The following is a 12,386-nucleotide window of genomic DNA, read 5'->3' as shown; positions in this document are numbered from 1 at the left end:
ATTGTGTCTTTTTAATTACTGCGTAGTATTCCATTGTCTGAATACAGTACTTCACAGTTTGTTTACCCATTCTGCTGTGTGTAGATATTTGAGTTGTTTCTAGTTGTAAGGTTTTTGTTTTTTTGGTGGGGCCTTTTAGGGCTAAAGCTGCTATAAATATTTTTGTGTAAGACTTTTGGTAGATATACTCATTTTTAAACTTCCTAAAAGTTTAAACTTCACCTAAAAGGGAATTAAATGGTAGACATATATTTAAGGTTATTAGCTCCTGCCAGTCTCTTAAATGGCTACATGATTTTATACTTCCCTGAGCAATCTATGAGAGTTTGAGCTCTGCATCTTTGCCAATACTTGGTATGATTCATCTATTCTAATTTTGGCCCCTTTAGCATATAGTAGTATATTATTGTGGTTTTAATTTGAATTTTCCCAATTAAGGAATAATGTTGAGTCCCTTCACATATGCTTATTGGCCTTTTGTATACTTTGTTCTTTTAATTTTTAAATTTTCTGAATTACACACTATAGTCAACATTTTTTGTATTAGTTTCAGGCATACAGCATATTGTCCACCCAACTATGTACCCCACAAAGTGTCCCCCCGACACCTCTTGCACTCAACTGGCACCACACATAGCGACCACACTATCAACCACATTTCCCAAGCTTCAGTCCACATTAACGTGATTATTTTGTAACTACCAATTTGTACTTCTCAGTCTCTTCACCTTTTTCATCCAGTGCCCCAACTCTCCCATCTGGTAATAGTCTGTTCTCTGTATCTATGTGTCTGTTTCTGTTTTGTTTGTCCATTTATTCTGTTCTTTATATTGTATGTAAGTAAAATCATATGGTATTTGTCTCTCTCTGACTGATTTATTTCATTTACTATACTACCCTCTAGGTGCATCCATGTTGTCACAAATGGTAAGATTTTGTTCTTCTTTATGGCGAAGTAATATTCCATTGCATATATGTACCACAGCTTTCTTTATCCACTCATGTATTGATGGGCACCAGGGTTGATTCTGAATCTTGGCTATTGTAATAACGCTGCAGTGAACATAGTGGTGCATATATTCTTTCAAATTAGTGTTTTGGGTTTCTTCAGATATGTATCCAGAGGTAGAATTTCTGGGTCATAGTGCAGTTCCATTTTTAATTTTTTGAGGAACCTTCATACTGTTTTCCACAGTGATTATACTAGTCTGCTTTCCCACCAACAGTGCATGAGGATTTCCTTTTCTCCACATCCTCTCCAACGTTTACTGTTCATTGATCTGTTGGTAATAGCCATTTCTGATAAGCATGGGGTGGTATCTCAGTGTAGTTTTAATTAGCATTTCTATGAAGATTAGTGACATTGAGCATCTTTTCATATGTTTTTTTTATTTTTTTATTTAACTTTTGTTCAAGTACAGTTTTCTTTCTTGTATTCCCAGCCCTGCCCCCCCAGTGCTCCCCACCCCCCTCCCATCTCCACCCCCCATCTTAGTTATTGTCCATGTGTCCTTCATACTTATTCATGTGAGTCCATCCCCTTTTACTCTGTGCTTCTCTCCCCTCTACCCTCTGGACCCTGTCAGCACGTTCTGTATGTTTATTGGCCATCTGTATGTCCTCTTCGGTTAAGTGTCTATTTAGGTCCTTTGCTCATTTTTTAATTGGATTCTTTGGTTTTTTGGTCTTGAGTTGTACGAGTTCTTCATAAATTTTAGATATTAACTCCTTATCAGATGTATCACTGACAAATATGTTCCCCCATTCAGTGGGTTGTCTTTTTATTTTGTTGATGGTTTCCTTTGCTGTGCAAGAACTTTTTTGATTTGATGTAGCCCCACTTGTTAATTTTTTTTTGTTTCCCTTGCCTGAGAAAAAATATTGCTAAGAGAACTATCCAAGAGGAACATATATAAAGGATACATGGACAACAACTGAGAAGGGTGGAAATGGGAGGGGGGGAGCATGAGAGTGGGATGGGAATAAAAAAAAAGAGAGTGAGAGAACTATCCAAGATTTTACTGCCTGTGGTTTTTTTAAAATTTTTATGGTATTGAATCTTACATTTAAGTCTTTAATCCATTTTTGGTTTATTCTTGTGCATGGTATAAAAAGATGACCTAGTGTCATTTTTGTTTGCAAATTATCTGTCCAATTTTCCAAACACTATTTATTGAATAGTGTTTGGAAGGGAAGCAAGAATTGTATATTCTTGCTTTCTTTGTCAAATATTAATTGATCACATAGGCATGGGTTTATTTCTGTGCTCTCTATTCCATTACATTGTTCTCTCTGTCTGTTTTTATGCCAGTACCATGTTGTTTTGCTTTTAAAAAATGTTGAAGATCTAACTAGCTTTATTTAAGCAGTTAATGCATTGGACAGCATCCCATCTATCAACTACAAGGGTGTGTCCTGTAGCATTTTTTTACTATTTTATTGTTGTTCAAGCACAGTTGTCTCCATTTTCCCTCCACCAGTCCTCCAGACCACAGTCATCCCCACCTCCCACTCTTACTATCACCCCTGTAGTATAATTTGATATACATCATTGGTATTTTGATAGGAATTTTGTTTGAATCTATAGATTCTTTGGGCATTATGGACATTTCAACAATGTTAATTTTTTTTATCCATGAGCATGGTATATGCTTCCATTATTTGTGTCTCCTTCAAGTTTTTCTTCAGTGTCTTATAATTATCCAAGTACAGGTTTGTTACCTCTTTTATTTATTACTAGGTATTTTATTTTATTTTTGATGCAATTGCAAATGGGATTGTTTTCTTAGTTTCCCTTTCTGTTCATTATTGGTGTATAAACCAGGCTGTGAAAGACAAATACCATATCATCTCACCTATGAGTGGAACCTAATCAACAAAACAAACAAGCAAGCAAAATACAAGCAGAGACATTGACATTAAGAACAAACAGAGGGGAGGTGGGAGGGGAAAATTCGGGTAAAAGGGGAAGAAGGGTTTTCAGGAACATGTATAAAGGACACATGGGCAAAACCAAAGGAGGGTAGAATCAAGGGTGGGGAGTGGAGATGGCCAGGGTTGGGGGGAGTACTGGGGGGTGGGGAAATGGAGACAATTGTACTTGAACAACAATTTAAAAATGTGGAAAAAAATAAAAATTTAAAAAATGCAACTGATTTCTGGAGATTTATGTTGTATCCTACTACTTTACTGAATTTATTTATCAGTTCTAGTAGTTTTTTTTTTAATGGAATCCTTGGGTTCTCTATATGCAGTATTATGTTATCCATTAATAATGATTGTTTTACTTTTTCCTTTCCAATTTGGATGTTTTCTATTTCTTCTTCTCACTTGATTGCTGTGGCTAGGACTTCCAATACTATGTTGAATAAGAGTAGTGAAAGTCGACATCCTTGTTTTGTTCCTCATCTTAAAGGAAATGATTTGAGTTTTCCCCATTGTGTATGATGTTAGCTGTGAGTTTGTCATATATGGCCTTTATTATATTGAGATATGCTCACTCTATTCCCATTTTGCTGAGAGTTTTTACCATAAGTGGGGGCTGGATTTTTTGTCAAAAGGTTTTTCTGCTTATATTGATATGATCATAAGATTATCCCTCATTTTGTTTATGTGATATATATCATGTCAACTGATTTGTAGGTATTGTATGAGCCTTGCATCCATGGAATAAATTCCACTTAATCATGGTTTATGATCTTATAATGTATTGTTGGATTTGGCTTGCTAATACTTTGTTGAGAATATTTTAACATATTTTATGTTCATCAGGTATGTTGACCTATGGCTTTCTTTCTTTGTACTGTCTTTAAATGGTTTTGGAATTATGATAATGCCGGTCTTGTAAAATGAGCTTGGGGGGTTTTCCTTCTCTTAAATGTTTTGGAATAGTTTGAGAAAGACAGATGTTACTTCTTCTTTGAATATTTGGTAAAATTCACCTTTGAAGCCATCCAGTCTGGAACTTTTGTTTGTTGGAAGTTTTTTTTTATTACTGCTTCATTTTCATTAGTTGTAATTGGTCTGTTCTTGATACAATTCTGGAAGATTGTATGTTTCTAGGAATTATTCATTTCTTCCAGATTGTCCAGTTTGTTAGCATATATTGATTCATAATATTGCCTTATAATCCTTTATATTTCTGTGGTGTCAGTTGTTCCTTCTCCTCTTTTATTTCTGATTTTATTTATCTGGGGCCTTTCTTTTTTTTCTGGATGATTCTAGTTAAAGGTTTATCAATGTGATTTATCTTGTCAAAGAACCAGCTCTTGGTTTCATTGATCTTTTGCATTGTTTTTAGACTCTGTTTTGTTGATTTCTGTTCTGATCTTTATTATTTCCTTTCTTCTACTTGCTTTGGGCTTTGTTTGTTGTTCTTTTTCTAGATCCTTTAAGTGTAATGTTAGATTGTTTATTTGAGATTTTTCTTGTTTCTTGAGGTACGCCTGTAACGCTATGAATGTCTCTCTTAGGGCTGCTTTTGCTGTGTCCCATGGATTTTTGAGTTGTTGTATTCTCATTTTCATTTGTTTCAAGGTACCTTTTGATTTCTTCCTTAATCTCATTGTTAACCCATTCATTGTTTAATTAACATGGTATTTAGCCTCCATGTCTTTGAGTGTTTTTCATTTTTTTCTTGTGATTAATCTCTTGTTTCATACCATTATGGTCAGAGGAGATGTTTGATATGATTTGTGTCTTCTTAAATTTTTTGAGACTAGTTTTGTGCCCTAACATGTGGTCTATACTAGAAAATGTTCCATATGCACTTGAAAAAAATGTATATTCTGCTGTTTTGGGGTGTAATGCTCTGAAGATATTAATCAAATAAATCCATTTGATCTAGTGTGTCATTTAAGGCCACTCTTTCCTTGTTGATTTTCTGTCTGGAAAATCTATCCATTAACATCAATGGGGTGTTAAAATTCCCTACTATAACTGTATTTTGTATATTTTCTTTTGCAAAGTACTTGTCCAGAGAATTGAGGATGTTTTGGTGGCACTATCAGTTAGGGAAGAAAATTAAAGGTGTGATTTGGAAAAGCAGACTTATCAGTGATAATAAGGCCATTTTCTCTGAATAGTTATGCATTTTATTGTTTTAAATAGATATTAATATAAAACATGGTTAAAAGAACCACCCAGTAGGCACCTGTTTTTAAATGGCCCTATAACTAGCCTATAGCCACTGTCCAGAATTGTGCTTCAGAGATTTATTCCTTCGGATTTATCACTAGGAGTTCTCAGCACGTTAATATGAGTGCATCTGTGGGCTTCTTTCTAGCCTTACAGCTGGCTGGGAGTACAGTGTGAAGGGTTTGGGCCCTTGGGAGTTGCTGCATTCAGGCCTTTTGGGGGAGCATGAAGGCCCTAGCTGTGAAAGGCAAACCAGGAAAGGGAAGAAAGACTTGGGACATAGAAAACATAGGATGTCCCCTAAACTTTATTCTACCTCATCATTTCCCCCCATGGTTGCTCAGTTTGTTAATATTGAAGCTGAAGAAAGGGAGAAGCACAGTATGAGTTTAAAATAATGTTATAAAGCATATTTGGAAGATAAGAGTACAGTGCCAGATAGTATGAAACTTTGGGAAAATCTCAAGGGAATAAAAGTGCTATGTAATTGCAGCAGCAAAGTGATAAGTGAAGAAGGTATCTCCAGACTTCTTTAAGACTTCAGAAGGATCAAAGTACTTCATATTTATGTACAATTCATACAAACACTCCGGTGAAGAAAAATGTGAGGCAAACAAGTTCCCTTCCATCTCACAGACAGGTCATAAGCTGTGCAGAAATGTGGGGACTTGATCTAAGGACAAACAAGCTTCAGAGTAGAATGAGAATAATATCCCAGATCACCTCACTAAGAACCCAGTGTGCTTTGCAATAGCCATCTTCAAACTAAGGTTTTATTCCTGTATTCAAATGTACCATAACATCCATTTGCCATTTACTATTTCTCACGTTTAAGACAGCATGATAGTATTAAGCTCTGAAAGTCGACTCCTATAAATGCCATGTGGCATCAGTTAGATCACAAACCAAAGCCAATTTTTCAAAACATTTCTTGCTACAATACCCACAACATTTTAACAGATGTCTTTTGGAAAGTTTTGAAGCAAATAAGCCCCCATCAGCATATAAAATAAAATGTAAAAAGGAAGTAAAGTGTGGAGGGATGATTTTTTTTTCTTTTGGCAGTAAGAGAAAGGATAGGGAAAATCTTGAGATATTTGGAGAAATAGCCACAAAATAAATGAATTTTTCTCACACATTCACCATAAAAAAAGATTTGGGTTTGGAAAATATTCTTTCTTTATTACCAAAGAAATGCCTTTGACTGCTTTTGAGTATAATGTCTGTCATTTCTTGTTCTTAACACATTTCTATAAATATAACTCTAGCCTTTGTTGAAGCAGAGTCATGGGAAGCTAGGGAAAGGATTTGAGGGTATAGCTGAAGGGCCAGAGCAGAGACAAAAATGGGATGAAACATCAAGGAAGTATCTTCTGTTAGGGACAAGATGGGTATGACTGGTAGTGGCTGATTCTAAAATGGTGGTACTTAAACTCTGAGGCCTCTCAAAATCAGTGGTAGAAGGGTCAGAATGGCAACCTGGAAAAGAAAGGATAAAATTTGTTTTCATTTCTATCCAACATTGTATTATGAAAATTTTCAAAATAACAGAAAAGCCAAAAGAATTGTACAGTGAATATGCGTATACTCATGAGGGAGATATGTTTAATCTGTCTCCACTGGGGCTGATTTTTACCCTCATCAAAGAAATGTTCTTGAATGAATGAATGGGTGGTCTAACAATCTTCCCACACACTTATTCTGGAGAAGCCAGGATTGTTCACTGCTATTCCTGCATGGAGTGGTAATTCCAAAAGCAGGAGTCCCTATGGGTCTGCTTCTACAATCTGTTATCTGAGATGCCTCTTGCTCATGCTGTCTTGTCTTCTCCTTGCCTCATTACCTCTGACTTTGTGCTGGATGTTACACTGAAAAATTATTATGTGGACATAATTTGATATTATTCCTTGAGAGAGGATTTTTTGTTTGCTTATTCCAGGCACATGGGGGCCTAGCAGTATAACAAATATTTATTGAGCATTACTGAGACAGTAGGAATACAGTTATGAACAAGAAATGGTTCCTGCCTGTACAAGTCTTACCCTGAATAAGCAATAGGGTTTATTTAAATAGAGCCTTTAAAGAATAATTCAGTTCATACAAATTTGATCAGCATGTAGCCTTTCCTAACCTTATGCATCTGCACCCATTGAGTAGCATGCTGAGCCATGTAGACATGACCTGAGGTAGTAGTTCTTTTGCAGTTTTATTTCATAGATGATTTAGAAAACATCTATGAACTGATCATTGCATTCACCATATAAAAATCTTATTGAAAATAATAAAAATAATTTTACTTCCTTTGACTAAACACCCAGGAAAGATGATGCTTTAAAACATTACACCAAGGCAGTTTAATTCATGGCAGAAATAAAACCGTAGCCCATTTTAATATTATAAATCAAAATACTCTAAATCGACAGACCATCTGCAAGGACTTAAGTGCTTGTGTTTAGGTGGTAGAATCAAAAAAATGTAATCCTTCCACACACAAGCTTAAGAGTACCTAATTTCAGCCCTCACAAGCTGGAGGTTGGAGCAACTACTAAAATAATGGCAAGATTGATGAGTTGAAAAGGAATCTTCTATGGAATGTAACACACAAAGACCTTGACTTAATTATGATGACCCAAACTAAACAGTCTGCTCTCTCTCTCTCTCTCTCTCTGTCTGTCTCTCTCTCTCTCTCTCTCTCTGGATTTGCTATCCTTAGTCATTTCCAGGTGTTACCTCATGCTTGTTTAATGTGATGGAGGCGGCCAGTTCTCAAACAGATGAAAAATAAATTACTCCTCATCTCACACTCCTGGAAAAAAATACTTGTCAGGAGAGCTGACTTAGGAGACATAAGACAAACTACCAGAATTAATATATTAATATCATTAATATGTTTTCTACCCTGTAGTTTTCTGCTATTTGATTTTTTGAAATCCTTTTGTAAGACACCAAAGCCTTTGGTTTCTTGGAAACAAATTCCTGTACCATGCAGCCTTTGTTTTCAAGCTCCCTTTTTCCTACTTTTATGAATTTGCTCTCTACTTTGTATACCCCAGTGTGTTACCTGCACATAACTATCTGTGACTGATTCTTATGAGAGAGCCAGGTTAAAGTATCTGGACTCAGGCCACGTATATCATATCTATGAAAATGATCACTTTCAGTGGGGGAGCCATAGACCCTACAAAATAATTTGTCTTAAATAAGGTCTAGATCAGAGTTAACTATGCTTGAGGAGATGGCGTTTGCTGTACTTAAAAATTAGTGAGCAACCCTGTCAGTTAAAATTTAGAAACTTAGAATAGTATTAGAACTTGATTGCCCCCCCTACAAATGTATTTATGCTATAGGCTTAATAATAACTAGAATTGAGCCTTCAGTGGAAGTAATGGTTGCTTGTGGTTTTATCTATTTGTTTTCACCTATTTTCACTAAGAGGGTAGGTTTTGTTGGATTCTGTGGTGTCTGCTTCTACTTGAGGTCTTGAGCATGATCCTTACTTTATTTGGGTTTCCCATCACTGTTAAAAAAACACAGAACTGGTATTGTTAAAGTTTACAAATAATTTGTTAGAGCTCTTACAATGAGGAATCATTTTATTGGCATCACAGAAGTCTGAAAGGAAAATGAAATATGGCTCCTGACCTCTAGAAATTTGTAACTTAATAAATGAAAAAGACACATCAGGGATAATTCATGTTACATTAAAGCATTGCTACATGGAAAGTGCTGTAATAGATGCCTAATTGAATCCAATGCTGACATGGTGTAGAATTTAAAAGAATTTTAAAGTCTTCCTCAGTAGATCCTGAAAAGGAGATTTTAGTTACCAAATTATTCTACAATCAGGACTGGCTACATAATTTGTGGGGCCCAGTGCAAAATGAAAATGCAGGGCCCCTTACTCAAAATCTTAAGAATATCAGCATAGTGACAGCTTTAAATCAAGTGTGGAGTCCTTCTCAGGGCGGAGTCCTGTGCAACTGCAAGAGTTACATTTCCATAAAACTGGCCCTGTTGTCAAATACGGTCTATGAATATGAGGAAGAAGCAATTTTTAAACAGTCCAGAGTAGGAATTTATACACATGGAATTTTCTTCCAAGTAGTTCATAGGAAAATAAAGTCACTCTAAGGAAAGAAAATAATTCAGTCTTTCCCAAATTAGCAAATGGGATCGGGATACAAAAGATAGAAAGTTACAATTTGCAAAAACAATTTCACAGATTTTTCACAGTTACAAAGTAAGGGTAATAATAATAGTGGTAGTAGTAGCTGATGCTAACATATAGAGCTTATTATGTACCAAGACTCTTCTAAGTCTAGTATGATATGTACTCACTGTGCTGTTAACCCCTATGTATGTGACTTCTCATGAAATGAAAATGAGGGAGGGAAGGAGGGAAGCGAGGGTGGGAGGGAGGGAGGGAGAGAAAAAAGAAAGAGAGAGAAAGAAAGAAAGAAAGAGGGAGGAGAAAGGGAGAGAGCGAGAGAAAGAGAGGAAGGAAGGAGAAAAGAAAGGAAGGGAGGGAGGAAAGCAGACATTATACTATTATACTTATTCATTAATATCATAGGCAAGGGTATATACTTTGTGTTGTGTGCATGTTTTAATTTTTTCTTTTTTTGCATTTCATGTTCATAGTTTAACAGCACCCGTTCGCCCTCCCCCACTGAATGTTGCCACATGACCCCATGGAGTAGAAAGGTACTGGTTCTGAGAACATTCCATTGTACCCTATCCCACTCTCTCCAGAGACACTTTCACTTTTGTTCTCTTTTAACCTTATGGCAAATTCTGTTGTTTCTAACCAACTAAGAGGTATTCTTTCAAATCACTTTAAAGAGTAGGTATTTCCCTAACTTGAATTAAATAAAATATAATTTAGACAGTCATGGCATTGGTTTTTTTCCCCATTTACTCCACCCTGCCCACACACACACCTCTAAGTTGCAAATAAGGCTCTGTTCAAGATGGGCATCACCTAACTCTTCTCCTGGACTTTGTAGTTGGGAGAAAAAAAATCCAACTTGCTTTATATGTATCAAAACTCTAAAGGTTCAGCTTCTCAAGTCAAAAAAAAAACAAAAACAAAACCCAGGACAAAAGGATTCTCTGGCAGTCAGTTGTCTGTCACCATTAAATAAAAAGTGCTTTTGGTTTCTGGATAGAGCCTTTAGTCAGGTCACTATTCTTTCTTTGTTTCCCAGTCCATTGTTATTCGAGGAAGGAATTCCCTACAAAATGTCACCTCTGGTGGTGGGGGTTTCTCTCCAGCTACTTGTGCTCTCTCCCCTTCTTTCTGTCTCATTATGCATGCACCAAACTTTTTTTTCCTTTTTGGAAGTTACCTAGAAAACAAATTCTTTTGTGCTCCAACTTTATTTGAGTTATTTGCTAACCTGGGAATAAACAGCTGAAAAGAGAAAGAATGTTGCAATGTTTTTACTAAAACATTCATGGTAAACACATTTTTTCCGCAAGGAGGGGAAATCATATCCTGTCAGATACTTTGCAGATACTTTTAACAAGGTAAGCAAATGCTGGGCATTAGTTTAAACAACTGGTTCTGGGATCTTCTCTTTAAGGGGACTTAATTCATTTGATAATATGTGAAATCCTGAGTTAACAGGACATGATGCTTCCAAATGTGAGGATAAGAGAATTTTTTAATAGTTCTGATTTTAGGACAGAGTATTATGAAAATCTAATCTAACTAGAATAAGAGGAAAGATTACTTTCTACAAATACCCACCTTTATCCAAATTCTAGAAAGAAATAAAACTAGTTTCAGTAGTGGAAACTACAGGTAGGACTTTTAATCATCTGAAACCAAAATTAGAATGGAGCCTTTTTAATAATCTGGGCTAGGGACTCAACCCTGAAATCAGTTAGACAATATTAATATATATGAAAGGTTTGGGTGGAGAATTTTCAATTGTCATATAGAAGTCAAAACCTCTAACTACACAGCTGGAAGAAAAGCTTAGCATTACAAAGCCAAACAAAACAAACAAGGAGTGTTTTTGTCTTCTGAATTTGAAAAAAGAAACCCACCTGGCATTTGTATTTTTCACTATAGTTGGTGGGGGGAGATTTTTCACTTTTGCTTTTCCATGTGCATAGGGTGTTTTTTTTTCTTTTTAATCATTTTTATTAATGTTCAAATACAGTTGTCTCCATTTTCCCACCACAACTTCCCCCCACTCCACCCAGAGTGGTTTTAAAATATTATTCAGAAATGCCATAGTCCTGCAATAAAATTAATTCCTTGTGTTTTTAATCCAGCCTCTCAATTAGGGTGGCTTGTCCTTTAGATGATATGTTCTGGAATGTCTCCTGACTCCAGGTTTTATGGTACATTTTCCAAAACATTTCATAGGCATCCAAATCATCTTCTCTCTTTGATCCTAGTCATTTAGGGCTCTCAATACTTTCAGTAGAATTTACGGTGAGATGGATATAGAGAAAGTGATCTACCTCTCACTGGATTAGGGACTCACATTTTTCTTCAGTTTGAAGTTCTGGCTACCTTGTTTCTTGTCTTCTTAATTCCATTCGACCTGAAAAGCATGTTTATTTAACTCATTTTTTTCCTTTTGTGTTGCTTGACTATTGAAATTCCAACTTTCAGTTAGTTGTGTTTACTAATTATTTCTAGGAATTCTTCCTTTGACCTAAAAGCTTGTTTCTGACCAAATCTTTCTTAACTAAACTGTGAAATTCCTCATATGTTTGTTTATGTATAAACCGTGATGGTTGAGTCTGAATGTACTTCATTTGCAGTCCCATCCCCCGGAGGATGAAGATACAGATGTCATGTTAGGGCAGAGGCCGAAAAACCCAGTACATAATATCCCCTCGACACTGGACAAGCAGACCAACTGGAGCAAAGCACTACCTCTCCCAACACCAGAGGAGAAGATGAAGCAAGATGCTCAAGTGATTTCTTCTTGCATTATTCCCATCAATGTCACTGGTATCATTCTATTTTTTTCTTAGGGGCAAGAGGGTCAGAATATTCTGTGTATTAAATATGTTCAAAAGCTATGTTGCTGGGGGTACCAATTAAGAATACTGCTTTGTGAACAAGTAATACCTTTTTATCAGAATACAACCCAGAAGATGTTCAATATGCTTTTGTCAGGTTTTGAACATCAATTTGCATGTTTCATTGGCCCACTTGTTATGTAAATGATGGATAGTTTCTTTTTGAAAAAAAGTCACCAAATAGTTCTTTGGCCATAGCTGAC

General features: G+C 35.9%; 1 protein-coding gene across 4 annotated transcripts in view; it reads left to right on the top strand.

The window, feature by feature from the left end:
* NHS (NHS actin remodeling regulator) overlaps positions 1–12,386 on the top strand; it is a 372,824-nt gene that overhangs the window by 344,633 nt on the left and 15,805 nt on the right. For 3 of the 4 annotated variants that reach the window (XM_037046286.1, XM_037046283.1, XM_037046285.1), the window contains exons 4-5: positions 9,778–9,840; positions 11,920–12,112. In XM_037046286.1, coding sequence (XP_036902181.1) covers positions 9,778–9,840; positions 11,920–12,112 — 256 coding nt within the window. The remainder of the gene's footprint in view (positions 1–9,777; positions 9,841–11,919; positions 12,113–12,386) is intronic. The other variant, XM_037046284.1, reaches the window with a different exon arrangement.

The sequence above is a fragment of the Sturnira hondurensis genome, unplaced genomic scaffold (assembly GCF_014824575.4).
Source record: "Sturnira hondurensis isolate 20B ecotype Veracruz unplaced genomic scaffold, ASM1482457v3 Scaffold0005220, whole genome shotgun sequence".
In the NCBI taxonomy this organism is placed as follows: Eukaryota; Metazoa; Chordata; class Mammalia; order Chiroptera; family Phyllostomidae; genus Sturnira; species Sturnira hondurensis.
This window is presented reverse-complemented; position numbering and strand designations above follow the sequence as displayed.